The sequence below is a fragment of the Pelodiscus sinensis genome, chromosome 2, assembly GCF_052426305.1.
Source record: "Pelodiscus sinensis isolate ZL-2025 chromosome 2, ASM5242630v1, whole genome shotgun sequence".
Lineage (NCBI taxonomy): Eukaryota > Metazoa > Chordata > Testudines > Trionychidae > Pelodiscus > Pelodiscus sinensis.
In genome coordinates, this window is record NC_143053.1 from 197,868,990 (window position 1) to 197,893,118 (window position 24,129).

The window sequence follows — 24,129 nt, forward strand, 5'->3', positions numbered from 1 at the left end:
TGGCACCCCGCGTCCTAGCACTTAAGATGTCAACTTTTAAAAGAACAATGGCACTTAAAGGTGTTTTAATCCAGCAGCTCAGGACAAAAGGGGTGTGAGCACTGTCACAGGGTAGTGAGTGGCAGAAGGGTGAAGGTGAAAGGAACTTACATTTCTCACAGGCACTGTCAGGAGCGGCCTGTGACTATAGTCGCCTAGGGCGCTGCCTTCAACGGTGCCCAATGATGATGTCCCGGGGCGCCCAATGATGATGTCACCCCATTGACGGCCATGCAGGCAGGGGCGCTGATCGCGCATTCCGCCTGGGGCACCAGCTGCTGCAGCCCGCCTCGGGCCGCTCCTGGGCACTGTCCTATTGCAGACTGAGTCCCCAGCAGTTCTTTAAATAGCTCCCTGCTGGATTTTTGTCACAGCCCAGCCAATTTTTGCCAGAGTTGTGGACTGGGGTGCACTCCTTTATTTTCACCTCTGGAAGGACTGACGTAAAGCACAGTGAGATTTATCAGTCTTTGGCTGGTGAAACACAGAGGCGAGAGAAAAGCTGTGGCTAATCCAGTTTCCACGTAGGGGCTTCGCTGCCCCCAGGATCAAGGAAGGCACAAGCAATATTGACATTTTGTTTAAAAAAGCATAACGTTTTACTACATGTGTGTTACACGGACTAACATTGAGAGATGAATTGTAACTGTGACGTGTGCAGAACAGGAGTGAATAGATCTGGTTTTGGTTTGATGAAGGAAGCCAAGGATTGGTTTGCGATTCCCCAAAATAAATGCACGGCTCCTAGTTCATGCTGTCAGGTGCAAATATAACCACATTGACTGTAATAGTCTTGTTTTGTCTCTTCATGAGAAGCAGCTCATTTTAAAGGTATAACCCTGTTTTTTAGTAATTTGGGAACTGATCAGTGCTATCTTCCTGGACAGGCAGATGCTAAACTGTGGTCTGATTGAGGGCAAAGCAGAACTGTCCTGCCTTGCTAGGAGCTGCAGGACCCATTGTGCCGCCAGGGAGCACAGACATCGTGTCATCCTTAAAGAGGGAGCTGCAAGACATTGCAAATGGGGGTTGAGAGTGGCCCTAATGCTTCTGTGTGCCTTTCTGGGGTGGCTGGCATTGCTGGTCAGAATCAACCTTTGGAAAGAGCAAATGAGAGAGATTGCATTTGTGACTGACCCTGCGCAGGGGACAGGGAGACGAGACGCCTTGTGCATGGATAGATAGGGTGGCCAGGTGTCCGATTTTTGACTGGAATGCCTGGTTGAAAAGAGACCCTGGTGGCTATGGTTAGCTCTGCCAACTGGGCCATTAAAAGTCCAGTCAGTGGTGCAGTAGGATAAAGGCAGGCTCTGTATCTGCCCTGGCTCCAGGCAGCTCCTGGGAAGGAGCCAGCAGGTCCCTGCCACTCCAAGGTGTATGGAGGAGGCAGTGGTAGGCTTTATGCACTGCCTCTGCTCCAAGCCCCATCTACACAGATTCCATTGGCTGGGAACTGCAACCAACCCCCATGTCCCAACCGCAACCCTTTTCCCACACCCCAAACCTCTCAGGCCTCGCCTGTAGTCCCTTCCTCCACCCCAAACTCTTCATCCCCGATCCCACCTAAGAGCTCACCCCCCTGCATGCCAGCCCTCTGCCTTAGCCCTGAGGCTCCTCTCACATCCTAACGCCTTTGGCTCCACCATCCCAGCTGGCCCTCTCACCCACTCCCACACCCCAACTCTCTGCCCCATCCCAGTGAAAGTGGGAGAGGAGGCATGTAGGGCCTCAGGGGAAGAGCAGTGGCAGTACAAAGGTATTTGATTTTATGCTATTAGAAAGCTGGCAACCCTGCAAAGAAGGAGAGTGGCTCCCAGAATTAGAACTACATGCTGACATTGAGATAGGGCAACAGTGGACGTCTTTTAATGCCAACAGGCAGAACCAAACCTGGGACCCCTCGAGCATCTACTGCTTGAGCTAAAAGCCAGCTGGCTCCCAGCTAAGGCTGTAGGGCACACTCCTTCTTTCTCTCTGTAAGTGGTCTAGGTGCTACTAGGTAGGCTAGTACACCGCACCCAGAGGGTGTGTGGGTTACGTTCTCCCCCTAAGCAAAGTCTTTGTCTTTCAGCTCATTTCTTATGGGACTTATGTCCAGGGAAGCAGAGGAATTCCCCTGAAGCTGGGTTTGCTTTAGAGAGGCAGGCTCACCCCGTCATTAGATGATTCAGATATGAACAGTTTACCGGCAAAAAAGAGTAGAGGCACCTCATACAATTCTGCTGGATTAAGGAGCATACACAGTAATTCAGGAGAAAATCGACCCCCATGTAGAGGGTTCATGCAAGGCCTAGCCATCCTTTAGGTCTGTCTGCACAGCAACCAGACACCTGTGGATGGCCTGTGTCAGCCAACTTTGGCTCGCTGGGTTTGGGCTGCAGGGCTTTTTCATTACTATATAGATAGATCAGCTTAGGCTAGAGCCTGGGCTCCCTGCAACATGGGAGGCCCCCAGAGTTTTCACCCCAGAGGTGAAGCACCCCACCACCTGAGAGCTTGAGTCAATTGGCATGGGCCAGCAACGGATTTTTTTTCTTTGCTGCATAGACATACCTGTGAGACCTAGTAGACTCTGCACAGGAGAAAAATGCAGCTCTAAAACTTGATCCTGCGAGGTGCTGAGTGCCCTCATCATCACTGAGGCCCTGTATGTACTTGTGAACAGGGCTGCCAACGGGGGGGAGGGTGCAAAGGGGGCATCTGTCCCCCGACCTGGCGATTCCAAAGGGCCCAGGACTCCCGACCACCATCACTTCAGGAATTGCAGGCCCTTTAAATCACCACTGGAGCACTGCACAATGCGCTCCAGGCAGCTCTAAGGGCTGGGGAGGTGTACCATGCTCCGGGCAGCGCTGAGGGCTAGAGTAGGGGACTGGCATGGCATGGTCGCTGTCCCTGGTCCTGCCCTTTTCAGAAGTGTGGAGTTGGCTCTCCACTTTACCAGGGACCTGGTCTGGCTGTTGGCTCCCCTGGCTGTGCAGCTCTTGAATGTCACAAAAACAGTGTTGGCTGAATGCTGAGCTTCTTCGCAGAGAGGAATTTCTTCCCCTGATGTCAGTAAAAGCTGAGGGACTCAGCATGTTGCAGATTTCATCCTTCAGTATCTCTCCACTTCTGAGGAAGCAACTCTCTGCTGAGCTATCTAGCCTACTTTCAGGCAGGTTACCTACTGACAGATGCCACACTCCTTCCTCCAGCAACCTTCCTCACTCATTCCGATGGACACAGCAAAACTAGAGAGAGGCAGTACTTGCATTTGAGTGCTTTATTATATTGGAATTGCAGTGATATTATTAACATTTGTACAAATGCACAAAATCTTGTCTCTTCTAGCTAGAAAGAGATGTAAAAATCTGAACTAGGTGAACAATCTCAATGAACGCATTGTCCATTTGTAACAATAAATGAGTTCTGGACAAAACAAAAAGCATAACATAAAATTAAACATATTAAATGCCGCAGAACGTATTTACATTTATGTACCAAAAAAAAAAAATTCTCTCCTTCCAGCAAGGAAGGTGGTTACTTTACAGAATAAAACAGACAGACATACACAAAACCTTTAGTACAATACAGACAACCTCAAACCCAAAACTTAAAGTGACAGCACCTTTTTTTTTTTTTTTTTTTTTAATATATAGACTTCCATAGTTTAGGCTTACTCCAAGCAGTGCTAAAAGTTTTTTAAAAAAATCAGTGTTCCTATATAGTAACTATATTTAAAAGAAGCAACTGATCAGTGTTTACATTGAGCAATATATGGGAGGAGAGGAGAAAGCCCATAAATATGGATTGGGAAATACTGGGGTCCCAATCCTGAAGTCATTATTCAGGCAACCATCATCACTGAGTTTGCCTGAGGAAGAGCTGCAGATAAAAGCCTGGGTGCAGAAATGATCTGGCTTTCAGAGTATCTTTCTGAGCCATGGTAAAAGTTGTCCCTGCCAGGGATCCTTTAGCAGCCTCTAGGGAGAGAGGGATGGAAAATCCATTTCCCCTCCGAATTCCCCTTTGCTAGCAACACTGGTTTTCCCCTCTTGTTATTTTTTCTTGTTATCACTGGGAAGCTACAATTTTGTGAAGCGGTCTCAGAGTCTAATCTTTTGTCTAGGGATGTGACAAAAGGCCATTACATTATAAAATAATACAAAGGTTTTTGAAATAGTCCTGCCTCCTGAAACTTTACATAAGCAATGTTTAAGTTGTATTAACACAGGGCCTTACAGCTCCTGTATACTAGATATTATACACTGGTCTAAAAATAACTGATCATAATTATTGATTCTTAGCCAAGGAAAACCTTGGAAAGGGATCAGACTTCCCATGTTGTGAATTAATCTTTTAACCCACACTGACATTTCAGCTTACGTTATCTTTAAAGATTTCAGAAAAGTAGTTTTGAAAGGTATGGAAGACTCACAGAAAAGAAAACAAGCTCTGGGAAGCAATTTAGCTCCAAGCACAAAGCCAATGATAAAAGCCAGATAACCACAAGCAGTAAGAAGCGGTTGCACGTGAACATACACTTTATCATCTTTGGTGATAAATGCAGATGAATGAGTCTTTTTTCTGTGGCAGATTTTATTCTTTTGTTTGTCCTTAGGTTTCAGTCTTTATTTTTTCCAAAGGTGCTGTCCCCTATTAAGTTACAAGGCAACATATTTTATGGACTTTTAATTCAAGCACATTGTATGGCCATTGTTATCACTGCAGCTCAATAGATACTACCATAGGCTGGAAATAATAAAAAAGGCATTATAATGCACAAAGAGCCAGTCTCCTGCCCTACAGTGTACAGGACACTTTGGTTCTCAGGATGAGATAGACTAAGTAAATATACCTTAGATGCTGCCTCACATACTTTGCATAATAAAACATTTATATGCCATCACAGCAAAGGTTTAAAGTCTAAGTCATGTTGCAGATTGGCTGCACTCAGCTTCTCTTAGTTGTCCTCCATTTGGGCGGATGTGACAGACAAACGGTAGATATGCCACCAGGGAAAGTGTGTAAATGTATCTGATGCAAACAGTTAAATGACCCCAAAAGGGAGAGCAAGAAAGAGAGAGCGAGAGCTAAAGTGCAATTGTAAAATAATATAAATTACTGAAATGTAGAAATAAGGTATTAATTAGTTGGAACTGGTTTTGTTTTATAGGCACTGTTTTGTTCTCATTTATACACATTAAAATTATTTTTTCTTCCCCCTCTACTAATTTTATTTGATATATAGTGGAGCTTCAATGGTCTAAAGCTACTCAACACTGCTTAGTAAAAGATAGAAGGGGCAGTAATGGTAAGGCAGTATAGTGCAACTCACTATGTAATAGTAGAAAAGAAGCAAGAATGGTGTTAGGTCTCCATTGGTGATTATATATATATATAATCAGCCTAGTAAAGACAGGGTTTCCAGTTTTATGTATTATTTCCCTTTAGCTTACCTGTGCTTTCTAAAATGAGAGAACACATTTAAAAAAAAAAAGGAAACAACTGTAAATTCATAACTTTTGTTGTTACAAAAAGCAGATGCTGCTTTAAAGAAAACAATCGTAGGAATTTCTGTACAATAGACCCCAGCAAACCTTTCCATCTTAGATGGATGACGTCTGCTTGAGACCCTAAAAGATTAAGATACACATACAACTAGAGTAGTTTATTGCAAAACTAATATTGTAACTTTAAAAAAAACAGATTCTATACAAGAATACTGTTCAAATGGAATGTGTTAAAATAACATTTATTAATAAATACTTTATAAAATTCTATGTGAATACTACATTAATAGATTCCTGTTTAAATTTTGCTTTGGTCCTCATGAATTTTCATAAATTCACTATATAATTTTTTTTAAAAAATTGTGGTGTTAGCTGCTAAAAAGCACACTCTATGCTAACTAAAAGGCTGTTTTAACACTTAATATTGTTGCTTAAAAAAATACAAATCCCCCAAAAGACAGGTTTTTTTCACAACAGTTACAGCTGGTTTTGTTAGTTAACAGGACAAGATCAATTAACATGCTAAAATTCATATATATTGAGGCAAATAACAGCCTGAAGTTGAACCGCTGACTTTCCACTATTCAGAACATGGACTGCACACATTTAGTTATACTGCATGAATTAACTCCAAACAGCATGAAATTCTCTACATTATCCTTATTGTCCTTCTAAAACACAACATGATAGCACACAAACTACTTGCCTCCCACAGGCAGTGTTATGAATATGGCTTGCATAAATTGACTCAAGGGGACAAAATGTTTGAATCACAACACAGCACTTTTGGGAAAGTATTGCATTTATCCATGGCTAGGATTTCCAACATACTTTCTTTCAGAGTTGCACAGTGAGGGACAGTTTAATATACGGATGCTTCATTTTGAGTGAGAAACGTGGTCAGGATCATCCATCTGTACTGTTAACTCCCATGAAATAAGGCTGGGGAGTTACTCTGATAGCTCACTGGCAGTGACTGATGACAGCTTCAACAGGCTGAAGAGAGGCAGGTGTAACACATATCGGTCTCCAGTAGTAGCCCACAGAAAAATAGAATTTATCCTTGAATGAAACAGCACAGAAAATTCATTTAGACTATCAGAGCTTAAAAACAAGCTGCTCCTCCTACACAGATGTTGACATAGGCCCTCTTCCTCCAGCCCTTACATGTCACAGTCTTCAGAGAGAGGGTTTAAAGACCACTTGCCTAAATAAAGGCTGCAGGGTCAGTCCCCCCAAAAGCAAGTATATTGTAAACATGATGGAAGTTTATCTGTTGAGCAGTGAAATGTGCGTCAGATGGTTGGTCCTTCTACTGAAATACCTGATATCAATATGTTGCATGTTGTTTTGGCTTGTGAACCTTGCACGTAGCATTACAAGAAGCAGTAGCAAATAGCTTTCAACCTTTACTTATTTCCATATCACTAATAACAATTATACCTATATAGGCCAATAGCATAGAGAGGAGACAGTTCATTATAATTACACATTTAGGCAAATGCGTGGCTGGCTTGCCTATTTAGCATTAAAAAAGACATAATTGAGCTATATATAATACACATCAGTCAAACTGTCAAGTTGCTGGATTTAACAAAACTCAGGCAAGTTGTTTTTTGTTTTTTTTGTTTTTTTGTTTTTTACTGTAGAGGCTTTCAGTTTAACAGCTAAATATTTCAACTGAGTCCAAACAAAAGTAAAACCAAATCTTAATTCTAGTGCAGTGTAGCTCATTTGTTTTTCTAATATTATCCACAGTTCTTTTATAATGTATTTAAGTGCTATCCATGCAAAAAAAAGTTTAAACTAAATTAACACTATGATGGCATTTTGCTGGTCGGGGAGGGGAGATGGCAGGGATTGATGGTGAGCCATGAAATTTGGGAAGATAATACCTCCTTTTTTATTTTTTATAAAGAAGCTTCAACTGGAACTTTATGCTTAGAGCTGTGTATGTGAACAAAGTTTCCTTGGTAGCTACGAGGGAGCAAAACCATTCCGTTATTACAATGAGATTTTGAAATGAATTATAGATTCAGTATTTAAACATTTTAAAAGTATATGTTTGTCTAAAATATAATAGAAAGTCCTTTATATTTGTTTTGTTGTTTTGGTTCTCAAGCTATATAATCAAGTCATGATTTCTATATTGTACACTCAAAATTCTTCTTCCAAAAATATTTGCATAAATGGAAAGAGATCTGTTAAAGAATACTGGTAAAACTTAAACTGAGTTACCAAAATAAAAAGAATCATGGTTCATGATTCTTAGAAATCACTTTCCCTTCCAAAATGGGCTCTACATACTACAATGCTTCATGGGGGGGAGGGGGGAAGTCTTCCTTTGTTTGTTTTTTTAAATAAAAGCCGCTCTTTAAAATGTATTATTCCTCTGAAAACAATGAAACAACCTTTGAGGAAAACAACTCAATTTGGGAATGAAGAGTTTAGCAGCAGAGTATCTGTTAGGAGGTTAATTAACATATGTGGGTTTTTTTAAATGCACTTCCAAACATTTGTCACAACAGAATAAGATCCTGGTTTTGCTCCCTCTGAAGTCAATGGGATGTTTGCTACTGATTTCAGTGGGAGTGGAATCAGGGTCCAAACATACTGAAAAATAATATAACGAATGCACTGTTCTTTACTGTGCTCTTAGTACTTGATTTCCCATATGTGACCGGTACCATCTCAGGCTGAAAGTCACCTCTGTGCAGAGTGCCAGTACAAGACCTGCAAGGCCTATGCATTCAAAATAGGCCTTAATTAGTCTATAAGGCATGCCTAGGCCTTTTGTTGACCTTCTGCACAGAGTAAATTTCATCCACTGCATCTAGCAGATTTTACATCATTCTTGTAACATACAGCAGCTAAAACGTGCTTTTTAATGTCATACTGGGAGTGATCCTTTAAGTCAGGGGTAGGGAACCAAAGGCCTAGGGGCTGGATGCAGTCTCGGGCTTGCCTGGATCCGGCCCCATGGCTCTGGGCTTCCCCCCCAGCATTGGGGAGCCTGCACAGGTGCTCCAGCCCTCTTCCTCCCCCGGCTGTCCTCCTGTGGGGCTGGAGCACATAAAATCTCCTAGGCTGGCTGCCTGTAAGCTCTGGTGGAACAGGGACAATGTCAGTGAAGGTGTATTGTTTTTTATCTTTTATTTCTCTCTTGTGTGCAGCCCCTGACTGATTTTTCTGTGGGTCAGTGGCCCCCAGTCCAAAATGGGTTCTCCATCCCTGCTTTAAGTGAATGGAGTTACACTTATCTACTCCAGCGAAGGATCTAGCCCACAAATGTTTAAAAGAACAGTTGTGAAGAACTGGTCTTTTCTTGTGGTAGTTAACAATAAACTATTCCTCACCGGTCAAACTGATTTAATGGGCTAGAAATAAGACATAAAGGTTAGGCTATTAGCAGTTGATGATAGAACAATGTCACTGGTTTAGTGAATAGAATGTTTCAGAATTATTATGTACTACATGGCTTTTCTACATCAACAATTGGCAGCGTAAAAAACCGTTGTAATAAACAGGTGTGATTTGCTATCCTTGTACTCTGCCAGGGACATTTATAACAGAAGCTTACAAGGCTCCTTCCCCCCTCATAGCAGCACAGCAGACTTTCAATCGTGCATCACCTGCGGCTAAACTACATTCACTGTTTATTAAAAACACTAAATCAGGAGCTTTAAACTCCTATTTCTTTTTTTTTTTTTAATGCAAAAGTTCAGTGCAGCCCAGCTGTGGGTGAAGGGCTATTGAAAGCAGTGACCATGCCAACAAGGTTTTTTTTTTTCAGGCAGAGGGAGGGGATTGGAGGGTGGGTCTGAAGTTGTTTCTTCTTCATTAGCGTTCTCAGAAGAAAAAAGGCGGTAGGGAGAAGAGGGACTTGGAATGCGAAGACAGAAAGAAGCTTGAAGGAGAAAGGGCCTCAGAGTTTATAGAGTGAAGATGCAAGGATAAACGAAGGACAAAAGAGAGTTTAAGTAGAAGAGGGACAATAGGGAAGTGAAAGGAAAGCAAGACAAGAGAGCATATGATTTGGGTTTGATTTTGTTCATATATCCATATATTATGTAACCATTCTTTTCTCTGAAAGAGGCTCTGAATACATTGCGGGATTCTGATGATATTGCAAAGCTAACTCACTTTTTCATGTGTTATCACCAGACTCCCTGAATGCCTACGTATCCTAATTCTTCCCAGTTACCTATGTATGACTTTGGCTAACAAGCTGCTGTTTAACAAAACATGCTTCTGAGGCCTCGGGCTAGACTGGTAAGAAGGAAACGCAACTATGTACAGAAGCATCTCAGTTTATAAACAAGTAACTGGTACCAAAAAATTGGAGAAAGCACCAAAGCATTTCCCAAGCGGATAGTATAGTAATTGCATAACTCCCTTTTTGTAACTAAGTATAAAAAGCATAGTTTAATAATGATAAAAATGAAAGCCAGAGTCTTCCAAGGATTGTGGAGTCTTCCAGGGCTGAGTTAGTGTTGAAAATGTCCTTAACACAAAGGACATTTGATTATGCTACCACTCTCCCATAGCAGTTCCTGACCAATCCGTTTTAAAGAATTGGGTTCATGTCTGTTCTATGACTGGCAAGCTGACTGAGGGTGGAGCTTCCTACGACATCGCTGACGGAAGAGGAAGTTGTAATGGTATTATGCTGGATGACTTGCTGTTGTGAGCAAGCTGGGACGGGGCTTGCAGGAGGACTACTCTCAGGACCTGGGAAGAAAAGAACACACAAACTAAAATGATGTGTACATGTAGAATGCCTATGAGGTATTAAAGTTCTGTTAAACAGAAGATGAACTACCAAAGGATCCAGTACTGCCAAGTCCAATCATTCAAAAATCATGAGATTTTAACAATAGTAGATATGGAGTACTTTGAGGGAGTTGGAGCTTTCATCATTCACATTTTCAAGCTTTTCTCCATGGTCATGTCTACACTAGGAAAGTATTTTGAAATTACTAAATTTGACTTAATAACTTCCAATTTAACAAATTCAAACTAGTGTGCCCACACCTCGGGGAAGCCTCGAAATTAGTCCGAGGAAGGCTCCATGCTACCTTGGACTTAGAGCCCCAGGAAGCACTGGGGAGTAATTAGTTCAAATTACACTGGGGAGTAATTATTTCAAAATAGCGGGACAAGAGTGTCCACACTGCCGTTATTTCAAAATAACTATTTTGGAATTAGCATTACTCCTGATGAAAAGCAGGAGTACAGGTTTTGAATTATGAGGCCCATTATTTCAAAATAACGGGCTTGGTAGTATGGATGCTCTGCTTATAAATTAGGCCGGGGGGGGGGGGAGGGGCTGGGGCGTTATTTCGAAATAAAGTCCTAGTGTAGACCTGGGCCATGAGGGCTAGAAACTTACTCTTTTAAAAATGAAAGTCATGTAAGAAACTGACCCTAGGAGCTGGGACTTTTTCTTAAAGGCCAAACTCCACATGGCTTATGATTAAAATTACAGGTTACCAACTGGACGCTTAACGCCTTTACTGCAGCAGAAGGGATTGAAATATGCATTACAATGCAATGCAGCACAGAAACAATAATTTAAGCAAGATTAGCAGTAAAGATCATGAAATCCAATTGTCTTGAGGATGAAAATTAAAGGACCAGATTCACGTTGGTGCAGGAGGGACAAAATATGGCCTTATTTCCCATATTAATGATTTTCCTCATGTTACGAAATTCCCAGAGGGCATAGAGCGGGCACAGCCGGCATCTCTGCAACCCTTCCTGAAGGCACCCCTTTGGAGGGGAAGGGGTGGTAAGAGTGTATGTGTGTGCGTGCGCATGATGAGTATATGGCTGGAGCGCACTGAACTCTGGCTGTTTGTTGCTTTCGGGGAACATTGCCATCTGGCAAATATTAAAGCAGATTTCAAGCTGTTCTAACTGATTCTGGAGCCAGGCAGAGAAGCAGGGAGTTACAGCAATCTCCCTCTGCCATGCTGAGCAGAAACTTAGCACAGCAGAAAGCCTGTTCCTACACGTGCCGTATGTCCACTTGGATTGCTTCTCTCTCCAGTTAACAGTATCTTCATGAGCTTTTTCTTGTTTAATGATGGATGAATATTAAAGAAGAGATTGAAGGAGCTTTGCCTGCCTCATACATACCAAGTTCATAATGTGGCAATATTTTCATTGGAGGAAAATGTTTGTAATTTTTTCCTGCTTAATTTTCCTTTCCATGATTAGACTCCCTTGGGTGACACAATTCCACCGCTTACCAAAGAGCAAGATAAAGGTCTGCTCTGAGGTATTTTACTGGACCTACCAGCATTGTTGCCTGTCGTACATTTGTCAGAGTTGAGCATTGAGTTCAGTGGGGCTCCTCTACTTGGGAACAAGTGTCTGTCTACATGCATTTCACTGCAGGGCCATTCTTGCAGGCACTGCGGTGCAGAGACTGGTTTTAGTTTATGCTTGAACCGCACCATACCATTTTTGGTTGATGCTTCGTAAATACATAACTTTATTTTACAAATTATTAATCATTAAAACGTATAGTCTCCACCCAACAACTGACTGATGCAGAAGTCTCTTGGCAAATTCAGTAATTTGCCTTCAAGAAATCAACTGCAGAATTAGGGTACGTAACACAGTCTTAAGTGTGCTCCTTTAATTTGTCTGCTCAAACCACAGGTATTTCATTTGAAACCTGAATTCTATGATGTTCATTCAGAAAGAATGGTTTAAATGAAGGTACTGAATGGATGGAAGAAGGGATTGGTACCTTTGATTGCTGTTCTTATGAGTGATTGTATAGCATGCAAATATACCAGTTACTTACTTAGATATCCTTGTGACTCTTTCTGCATGGCTGTGATTGGACAGTCTTTATGTGTTAACAATAACTGTTTCAGCTGTGCTACCTCATTTTTCAACATGGAAACCTCATTCTATGGAAAAGAAAAACAGACTTTTAGGCAGTGGCAAAAAGTTAACAAACAAGTGAGATTTCTCCTGTCTCGGTAACTCAGGGTACATCTACACTACAGAGAAGATCAAAGCTGTAGCTGTGGATCTTCCAGGGATCGAATTATTGAGTCTAGTGAACACATGCTGATGCGAACTGAGAGGAGTGCTCCGATCGATGCTGGTAGTTCTGCTTCCATGAGGAGCAAGGGAAGTCAAAGGGAGAGTGTTGTCCCTTCAGCTTCCTGTGGTGTGGACAGCGCCAAAAGTCAAGTTAAGGTACTTCGACTTCAGCTATGCAATTAACGTAGCTGAAATTGTGTTCTTCATTTGACCTTATCCTGTAGTGTAGACATACTCTAAGAAAACTGAGCTGCATAGGGTTAATTTTTACACAAAATTTAGCCCTCTGTATGGGAATTCTTTTACACAATAGCTATTGGGATAGATTTCTTCTATACATCAGTGCCAGTCTGGAATATCTCCATCAGCTTCAGCTATTGGTGTACTAGTCTTGCGTTTGAATGCATTTACCATTTGTGTCATAATATTAGTGTTATTTAAGCACCACTATTGTTTGTCAGTTTTGTAGATCTGATATAAATACATTATGTGTGTACAATTTTGCATGGTATACGGGAAATAACATGTTAATTAAAACAGCCTTAACAAAGACCTTTTTAATAACAAAAAATCATTGCTCTAGATTTTTAATTTGATTTAAAAAGTGTTATTTTTCCTTTAAAAATCAGGTAATTGTATCTTGCTTGCAAATCATATATAGAATCAGCAAGGGAAAAGATCCATTCAATAGTATGGGTGGTGATTTGTAGAAATTATTACAGGTTGCACTTCTGTAAACTGAAACCTTCTGGTCCAGCAAGTGGTCCTGTCAGAAAAATGGATGTTACAGAATCAGAGAGTCCCAGCATGCTGCCAGGTCACAACTCCCTCCTGCTCTAGGTCATAACCCAATCCGCTGAACTTACTCTTATACCCCTACCCAGGTCACAACCTCCTTCCAGAACCTGAATCTTTTCCTGTACCTATATCCACTCTGGGATCTGCACCCCCCTCCTGTATCCCAATACCTTGCCTCAGGTTACAACACCCCCTTCCCGCCCCCCACACCTCCTCCTGCACCCAAATCCCGTACCCTGGGCTCCCTTCTACACCCAACCTCTATCTCAGATCCTGCACCTGCTCCATTAATATCATAGAAGAGTGCACACTTTGAACACTTACTAAATTTATGGAGTGCCCCCCACATCAAAAATTATTGCCCATCCCTGCCCTATAGGATAACAGGGTTACCAGGAATGGCCAGCATGAATGTATCAAGAATTAATCATGCCAAACTAACCTATTTTCCTTCTTTGATGTTACTGGCCAAGTGGATGAGGAAGGGGGAAGCAGTTGACTTTATATAACTTGAATTTAGTAATGCTTTTGATACAGGAGTCCCACAGGACATTTTCATAAGCATGCTATGTAAATGCTGGCTAAATGAAATTGCTATAAGATGGGTGCATAACTTGTTCAAAAGTAGTTCTCAGTGGTGGCAGTCCACCTGGAAGGGTGCACCTAGTGGGGTCCTACAGAAGTCAGTCCTGGGTTCAAAAGTACACAGTATTTTCATTAGTGACTTAGCTAATGGAGAATATGCATATAAAATTTGTGGATGACACCAGGATGGAAGAGGGTTGCAAGCACTTTGGAGAACAGGACTAAAGAGACTTGAAAATAATCTGAACAAATTGGAGAACTGGTCTGAAACAACAAGATGAAATTCAATGAAGACAAATGCAAAGTACTGCATGAAGGAAAATCAAATCAAATGCACAACTACAAAATGGGGAAAAACTGTCTAGGTGAATGTAATGCAATTGTGAAAAAGGCTAATATAATACTATAGTGTAAGGATGTTAAGTATCGGATATTTCACTAATTGAATAGTCGATGCATTTTTGCATCGACTATTTGATTAGTCAATAAGGTGGTGCTGCACCTTTGAAATGCTGTTGTGGCATTTTAAAGGGGCAGCACCGCATAGCTGATCTTGGGATTAGCTCCTCAAGGAGCCTGGGGTTTGCTGGGGACTCCAGCTGACCCCGGGCTCCCTATGGCGCTGCCCCTGTGAAACGCCACTGTGGTGTTTCAAAGCGGCAGTGCTGCTTGGAGCTCGGGTTCCCTGCAGAGCTGCCTCTTTGAAGTACCCCTGCATTCTCCCCCCCACTTGATGTCTCTATTTGATAGAGGCAGCAAGGGGGGGTGTTGAATAGTCGACTATCCTGTCAGCTAGTCCTTAACATCCCTACTGTAGTGTATTAACAGGAGTATTATATATAAGACACAGGAAAAAACTGTCCCACTGTATTCATCACTGGTGGGGCCTCAGCTGGAGCACCAAATGCATATCTGGGTGCCACACATTAAGAACGATCTGAGCAAATTGAAGAGAGTCCAAAAGAAAACCAAAAATGATAACAGGTTTAGAAAATCTGATCCATATGGGAATATTACAAAAAACTGGGAACATTTCAACTTGAGAAAAGAAGACTGTGGACTTGAGGAAAGAACCGGATAACAATCTTCAAATGTCCTGAAGGTTATTATAAAGAGGGCTGTGATAAATCTTTCTCTATGCCTACTTAAGGCAGAAGAAAAAGTTAAGGGATTAATCTGTAGCAAGGAAGGTTTAGTGTAGATATTAGGAAACACTTTCTAATTATAAGGGTAGGAAAGGTCAGGAATCGGCTTCCAAAGGAGGTTGTGGAATTCCTGTCATTGGAGGTTTAAGAGCAGGTTGGAGAAACACCTGTCAGGGACTGTACGGTTTACCTGATTCTGTCTCAGCACGGGGGATTATACTTTCTGGCGCCCTTCCAGCCCTACATCTCTATGATTCTGGTCTCCTGACTTAACTAGGACATTTTCAATTACCTAAATGCAAAAAGAATCCTACAAAAATGGAAACAAATTACAAAGGATGAATTTAAACAAATAACACACATATATGAAAAAATTAGAAATGCCAAGGAACAAAATGAGATTAAACTAGCTAGAGACATAAAGGGTAACAAGGAAACATTCAACAAATACATTAGAAACAAGAGAAAGACTAAGAATAAGACAGGGTACCCCCATTACTCAATCAAGGGAGAAAAACAATAACAGAAAATATGAAAATGGCAGAAGTGCTAAATAACATTTTTGTTTCAGTTTTCATGTTGTTATTAATTATTATTATTATTATTAGCAACTGAACACATGACTTAATGCCTACTAGTGAAAATGAGAAAAAGTCAGAGGCTAAAATAGGAAAAGAAGAAGTTAAAAATTACATAGACGAGTTAGATCAGTAGTAGGCAACATGCGGGCTCTGGACTGCATGCAGCCTACCAGGCTGTGTCCACGAAAGCTTATGATATCATCTACATGTTTTGTTAGTGTTTAAAGTGCTACCAGACCATTTGTTGTTTATGTTTATCCTGATTGCAGATTGTGAGACATTTTGCTGACATTGACCATATGGAGGTATCACCCTCCCTTGCCCATAGCTGTGGGAGGAGCACCTGCAGGTGAAGGGGCTGCAGTTGTGCAGTTTACCACGGCTCCTATTGGCTGGAAACAGAGAATTGTGGTCACTGGGAGCTGTGGGGGATGGCGCTGTCAGATAGTAAATGCCAGCAAAGTGTTTCATTGCCTGCAATCAGATTACCCTGATGGGAGACAGGTTGTCCTCTACAGAATTAGATGTTTTCAATTCACCAGGACTTGATAAAATACACCTTAGACTAACTGACTAAGGACCTATCTGAGAAATCACAGGATATCTTCAGACAGTCATGGAAAACAGGTGAGATTCTAGAAGACTGGAAAAGGAAAAATTTAGGGCTAATCTATACAAGGAAGAATAAGGATCAACCAGTCCTGCTTAACTTCAGTACCCGGAAAGCTCATGGACCAAATAATTAAGCAATCAATTTGCATATAACTAGATGATAATAATGTGATAAGTAACACTCAGCATGGGTTTGTCAAGAACAAATCATCTCAAACCAACCTAATAGCTGTCTTTGACAGGGTAACAGGCCTTGTAGGTGGAAGGAAGTGGTAGATGTGGTATATCTTGACTTGAATAATGTTTTTTATACTGTCTTGCATGACCTGCTCATAAACAACTAGCAAAATGCAATTTAGATAGAGCTTCTAGAAGGTAGGGGCATAACTGATTTGAAAACCATTCTCAAAGAAAAGTTACCAATGATTCACAGTCAAGCTGGAAGAGTATATCAAATTGTGTCCCACAGGGATCAGCTCTGTTCAGGATCTTCAGCAATGATTTAGAGAAGTGAACTTTTTACATATAAAAATTTGAGGACAATACCAAAATGGAAAGGGTTGCAAGAGCTCTAGATGATAGGAATAAAATTCAAAATGATCTGGACAAACAGGAGAAATAGTCTGAAGTAAATAAGATGAAATTCAATAAGAAAAAAAGCAAAGTACTGAACTTAAAAAGGAACCATCTGTTGCACCCATACAAAATGGGAAGTGACACTCTAGGGAGGAGTACTCCAGAAAGAGTTCCAAGGGTCATAATGGACTACAAGCTAAATATGAGTCAACTGTTGCTAAAAAAGTAAATATCATTTTAGACTGTATTAGCAGGAGTGTTGTAAGCAAAATGTGATTCATGCTGATTAGGACTTAACGGAAATATTATGTCCAGTTCTGGGTTATACATTTCAGGAAATATATGGATAAATTGGAATAAGTTCAGAGAAGAACAACCAAATAATTAAAGGTCTAGAGGGAAGAGTAAAAAAACTGAGTTTGTTTAACGTGAATAAGAGAAACTGAGGAGGGACATAATTTTCATGTACATTAAAGTTTGTTACAATGAGGAGGGAGAAATATTGTTATTTTTAACCTCTGAGGATAGGACAAGAAGTAATGGGCTTAAACTGCAAAAATGGAAGTTTAAATTGGACATTAGAAAAAACTTCCTGTCGGGGTAGTTAAGCACTGGAATAAATTGCCTAGGGAGGTTCTGGAATCTCCATGATTTGATATTTTTAAAAGCAAGTTAGACAAACAACTGTGTGTGGGCTGGTCTAGTTAATGGTGCATGGGACAGGACCAGAAAACATCCCAAAGTCTCTTCCAGTCCTATGATTTTATGATTCTGATAATTAGTTTATAACTTTCCTTTCTCTGAATGCAACTTGGTTTTTGGATGTACTGATGCCAACCAGCATGTGTTGTGAGCAAGCTGTTTACCATCATATGCAGAGCCCCTTTCTTCAGTACTTTAACCCCTTTAAAAAACACTGTACCAGTGGAAGCCAAAACATGGGCCATAGACAAAATATAAATTCGACAATACAATATGCGGTCGCTCTCACCTACATTTTAGAAAATGCCATTGTTGTTAGGGATTAGACAAGACCCAGTGTATAGAGCTACAACTTGATCTGACCAGTGTCTATTGTGTTCTAGATAAGCCATGTCTCCATATTAAAAATGAGGACATCGGTAAGCAATTATGTAAATGAGCATGGACTTTTGACTCCTGGCAACCTGCAAGAGCCACCTTTAAAATCAAGGAGCCTATGGTGCGGACACCACTGCCACCTGAACTTTTACTGCTTATTGCTTTTAGACTATATTTATATTCTGCTCCCTTCTTTTTCTTGCCATCAGGCCATTCTATTTATAATCATGTCCCACTGTCTTTGAATTAGGATTAGCTGCATAAGCTTTCCTGAAGAAACCTTTTATAACTGAGTTAGGGTCACTTTAAAAAAAAAAAGGCGACAAGAAAAATAAATAAATATATGATTTAGTCCAGTAAAGCCTCTGAACCCCACAGACAACTTTTTCCTGGCGGATTTGGCTGAAATAAAAACTTTAATTATGTCTGGGTTCTCATTATTAATCTAATGTGCAGTGGTAGCACATATGACAAGCAGGGCTTGGGGGTTTACCAAATGCCCTTGAATGTAAACAGTGCCTCTATGTCCTGAGAACATAGACAGTAGCTCGCACCTGAAGCTGCATGTTTGTCTGGGTGAGTTCTTCTGCTTTCTTTTCCAGTGACATCACCCAGACCTTCCTCTTCTGTCTGCAACGTGTGGCAGCAGCTCGATTTCTTTCCAGAAATTTCCGCCGCCTCTCGTCTGGATCTTCATCCACTACTCTCCTCCGGCGACCCCCAGTGGGCTGAGGCGGCTGTATTGTCTGAGTGGGCTGCATCTGCTGTGCCGCTGGTGAAACCTAACAGGAAAACAAATTCAATGTCAACGGTGAATGGATGGGTTCTGGTCAACACTGAGAATTCCAAAAAGGAAGAAAAAGTGATATAAACTGACAGGGAACAAAAATATACGCAGGGTGTTCTCTGAGATGGCAGACTTTCTGGCAAGATATGAGAATGGCACAAGTAGAAAGACTCCAGCAGATGCCATTTTAATTACTGTTTGACAAAAAGCCAAAATGGTCAAGGGGTGATTTTTTTGTTGATTGGCCTGCAGAAAAGCAGGAGGGAAAATTATTTTCCCTCTTTGATTATTAAAATGTTTTATTTAAGTTGTGACAAACAAAGCACTTGACTGAAGAGTGAAATGTAAGGCATCTCATAGTGGCATTTAATTAATCAAAGCAAAAGACTGTGGAAGACTTAGGATTTTTTTCATGCTATGCAGAATTTTAGGACACAAGTTCTTTAATGTATGTTCAAGAATCATATATACCTTTGGGGATGCTACCTGCCATGCTATTATATACAGACCCTTAAAGCTTTGGCTGGGATTATCAAAGGTACCTAAGGTTCTTAGGAGGCTGGCTCCTATCAAAAGTGAAGGGGAATCAATTGCCTAACTCCTTTACTTACCTTTGAAAATCCCAGCCTTAATCTTGCTGCAACTTCAATATGGACTACATCAGAATTCATTATGGCCTTCTGGCTAATAACCAAAACTTCAAGGTGCATCTGGTGCTTAGAGGGGCGGGGGCAGTGTTCAGCAATTTGTAGGATTGAGACCTAAATTTCAGATCAGGTAATTACAATCTGTCTGCCCTCCAGGTGTTAATTACAAGCATTCCACCGTCTTACAAAATCCCTTTGCTGTCTGAAAGTTTTACTCTAAAGGTCACTATCATTGACAGAAATCAGCAAGCATGATTATTTTATTTTCCTGTTTGTTTATTTTATGCATTAACAGTATTTTGTGTGTAGGCAGAGCTGGGTTCATTTCTCTGGTCTTGAAGAAAACCCAGTAAAAAGAAACATGAGCAGAAAAACCCTAATGAAAAAACCTCATTTAAAGAAAGAATTTGAAGAAAGTGCCAGGACTGTATTATTTACAGGATGTTTATTAGAAACTGATTTTTAAAAAAAGACTTTTTAAAATCAGTATGTTTTTACATATGCTGGTAAAAAGCCATAAACCATTTCTACACTGCAGTCTCCTACTGATGGAGCTGCATCAGCAGTGAATTATAGATCGCTAGTGTGGATGCAGTAGTTGGAATTACTAGAATTGTGGTGGTGGAATAAAGTTCAGGCCGTTACTTAGCATGCAGTACCCCTAACTGACTAAAGGAGGTTATTGTTGAGCAATGCCAGCTGCTCCCCATTCATGTGGGCTGAGCTTACTACCTCCTTCGCAACGTCTGAAATGTACAGGCCTCAGAGATCGTTTTTAATGTCAACATAAAATCAAAGGCCCTTCGCTTTCTCATATACACCACCTTTTGAAACTTCAAAGACTGGTTATTTATGTTTCTGGACACCAAAAGTTTTCCTTTGCCTATTACTCTCTCCATTTCCATCCAGCATAAAAAGCTTTTCTGTGTCTCAGTTCTGTCAGTTGGGTCTGCTGTGCAGACATATAGCTATAGATTTTTTTCCCATTGGGTGATTTTATTCTAAACAAAATCTGGATAGTTGAATTTTCCGAAAGAAATGATCAGTAGTTGGATAGTAAGAGCCAGTTAACAAAACATCTTCCTTCCATCTCCGGCAGGTATTCATTAGAAAGGCGCAGTTCCATCACTGTTATGTGGGATAATTGATTGAATCTCCCCAGACAGATCACAACTCTGAAGTCTATTAGGCCTTATCTTGATCATTTTCTAAGCATTATTCTCCAAGCAGGGCTCCCTCTCCTCCCCCTGTGCTGCATGCCCCACTAGGATTCATTCATTTATAAGGGCTGCTTATCATGCATCCTAATCAACACAGTAGTTGAATGAGAAAAATAATGAATATAAAATGCAAACAATCCCGCTATGCCTAAGTTGTCACTCTGGCAAGTTTGACTGAAAGAAATTTCAGTGTGAAAAATAAAAGAATACATTATTTTTGTAATACCTGAGGCAAAATTCCTACTACAAAGCAAAACATTTATCACTCAGAAAGGGACACACTAAATGGCTATTTCTACCTTGATCCTTCATCCAATACTTGCCCCTCTATTCTGTGCAACTTAACACAGGATTAGTGCCCATTCATTCATTTTAGTAGAACATTATTCATTAGGTTCATGTATGTCTTAAAATGTCTGTTGAAAAGCATGAAATTAATTCTGACATTACACAAGGGCTTGGTGTAGAATAATGGAAGTTATGACAAGGGGGCATGCTGCGCACAGCAATTCAGATCATGGCTTTCTTTGTCAGGAGGCGTGGAACTGAAGTAGCAGGCTCCACAGAAAAAGGAAGTTAATAATTAGTAAAATGCACCATAAAATTAATGTGTCTGGTGAAGCAATCTGACCCTCATAGAGGCCAATACTGAGAGGATTATGGATAGGTTTAAAGAAAGCAATAACTTTGTATTTATTACTTGCAAAACCCTTCTTTTAGCCCTGTCAATGCCCACTTTCAGAAAGCATGATTGCTGTTGCCTCTTAGGAGGAGACTATTGTGTTGTCAAAGGAAGCAGTTGATTCCCAACACTTGTTGTGACAATTATGCCTGTTTACAAGATTAAGACCTTCTCTGTATCAGCTGGTGCCCACAGTCTCCAGTTCCCGTGGGGGTGCCCCAAACTTCATGGTCCCATTTGGAATAAGGTCCACCAAGGCTTTCACGGTATTCATGGGGCATCAAATCCAACCAGTAGGATTACTGGGCACCACAACAGTTTATCGTTAAAGTAAAGAACAGGAAGCTCAAAATCCTCTCTCAAGGTGGGGTGCTAATATACTAGCTCATTAGGCTGATGGGTCTATTATCCTTATATTTAGTACATTTACTTTTCACTTGTAGTCAATTTGTCAATACACTGATAGTTCAAATCAGTGCCCTATCCTGCTCCTGTTTAAAGAAGGGATGCAAAATCCCGTTTAATCAATTAACTGGTTAAACTTTATGATAAACGTTGCTCCAGCCCAACTGGACCTGCCCTGCTATGGGCTGCTTCTAATTTAAAGTCAATGGGAGTTCTGATATTTTATAAGCTTGTCTATGGTACTTAACTCAAGCATCGCAGCACCTCAGGACAAATCCCACAGGGATGGAACCTCCTAGCAAATGGAGTATCACACAATCTCTAGCATGGCTGGATGTTCAAAATGTGCCTGTGATTGGCAATCTTATCTGAAGCTCTTGGCACCTCTCACACTAATTGATGTATCCTTACAACACCTCAGTGCTCTATGAGGCAGTTCAGTATTATTACCCTCATTCTAAGACCTGAAACTGAGGTGCAGAGAGATTAGGCAATTTAGACTCATAGACTTTAAGATTAGAAGGGACCATTATGATAATCTAGTCTGACCCCCTGCACAGTGCAGGCCACAGAATCTCACCCAACCCCTCCTAGAATAATCCTCTCACCTATATCTCAGATATTGAAGCCTTCAAATACTTTGAAGACCCCAAGATGCAGAGAATCCTCCAGCTGTGATCTGTACCCCATGCTACAGAGGAAGGCGAAAAACCTCCAGGGCCTCTGCCAATCTACCCTGGAGGAAAATTCCTTCCCAACCACAAATATGGCGATCAGCTAAACCCTGAGCATGTGGGCAAGACTCACCAGCCAGACACATAGTAACTCCTTTCTTCCCTCCATTGACCTATTTCCCACTGATAATGAATGGTCAATTAGTTACCAAGATCATGTTATCTCATCAAACCATCCCCTTCATAAACCCATCTAGTTTAATCTTGAAGCCAGATAGATCTTTGGCCCCCAGTACTTCCCTTGGAAGGCCGTTCCAGAACCTCACTCCTCTAATGGTTAGAAACCTTCGTCTAATCTCAGGTCTAAACTTTCTACTAGCCAGCTTATATCCATTTGTTCTTGTGTCCACATTGGTATTAAGCCTGCTACTTATCTCTCTAATATATTTAAAGAGTGCAATCATGTCCCCCCTCAGCCTTCTTTTGGTTAAGGTAAACAAGCCAAGCTCCTTGAGTCTCCTTTCATAAGACAGGTTTTCCATTCCTCGGATCATCCTAGTGGCCCTTCTTTGTACCTGCTCACACCTGCCCAAGCTCACACAGAGTGTCAAAGACCGAGCATGGAACCAAGATCTTCTGGATCCCAGTCTAGTGCTTTGAGCCCCAAGATTACTTGTACTCTCTGAGGGTACGTCTACACTTGCCCCCTACTTTGAAGTAGGGGGCAAGTGTAGACGTACCCTGGCTGACTTCATCTCACACTTCCTTTGCTTTCTATGATATAATATTATAGAGGGTCTTTTAATGCAGCTGTTAAACAGCTCTGAAAAAATCAATTAACAGAAAACAACAGAATTCATAACATTTTGCATTCGCAGAAACTATAGGGAAATCCCAACTACTTGCAACAAGCGCAATAACAAGGTAAAACACAATATCAGTAAGTTGTTAATGTGGCTGGACAGTAGGATTGCAGCCAAGACCTCTTATTTTTAATATCTTGTAAATTTTTCTAAGAGCCGCCTATAAGGTATTTTTAAGCAACTAAATGCTTCCCAGATTTCACTCCTCGTGGGTAATAGGAATTTCTCTTTGTTGTACAACCATGACTCCACCACCATCCTCCTCAACGCAGATCACAATTTTGCTCTCCAGGCCTGATATCCTGAAGTCATGACTGACCCCGGGCCTTCCCTTTCTTCTCGTATTTCCCTCTCTCATCTCTTTTTCACCACCTTAAAATATCACCAGAAGTCTTCTTAACATCAGCTCTGCCTATGCCAAAATCCTTATTTGTGAGTCCATTACTTCTTCTTAACACCTAGTCTTTACATTTCCTGGGATTTGGAATGCTGCAATCAGAAAACACTTTCACACCAAAATCTTCATCCTCCATCATCTTCAGTGGTTCTACCTCATCTGAATCCAATTCTAAATTACCTTTCTGGATGAAATCTCTTCCCGGTGATGGGCTTCTTCATGTCTGACATAGTCACCTACTGGTCTTCACCTGCTTCCCACCATCCCTTTGCCTCCATTCTGTAATTCTCTACAGTCAGAGCTGGGGGTTGCTCTTTCACCTGTTCTAGCCACAGTGTCTGGAATTATTACTCTCTCACTCTAAGACAATGAATAACTTCAAGTCTTTAATTCTTGCATTAAAACTAGAGGCAGCCCTGTCTGCAGATTTGGGGACTGGATTTTGATCCAAACGTGAGCAAAATGCAAAAGCATTCAG

The 24,129-nt window shown here is 41.1% G+C and overlaps 1 protein-coding gene across 8 annotated transcripts in view; it reads right to left on the reverse strand.

The window, feature by feature from the left end:
* Nucleotides 1-3,289: 3,289 nt before the first annotated feature.
* Nucleotides 3,290-24,129, reverse strand: part of CREB5 (cAMP responsive element binding protein 5) — a 369,817-nt gene continuing 348,977 nt past the window's right edge. For 7 of the 8 annotated variants that reach the window (XM_006133220.5, XM_075922150.2, XM_089776648.1 and 4 more), the window contains 3 exons: nt 18,531-18,758; nt 12,352-12,460; nt 7,144-10,265 (listed from right to left, as the gene is read on the reverse strand). In XM_006133220.5, coding sequence (XP_006133282.1) covers nt 10,102-10,265; nt 12,352-12,460; nt 18,531-18,758 — 501 coding nt within the window. In that variant the 3' untranslated portion in view covers nt 7,144-10,101. Of the gene's footprint in view, nt 6,597-7,143; nt 10,266-12,351; nt 12,461-18,530; nt 18,759-24,129 lie in introns of those variants that run through there. The other variant, XM_075922155.2, reaches the window with a different exon arrangement.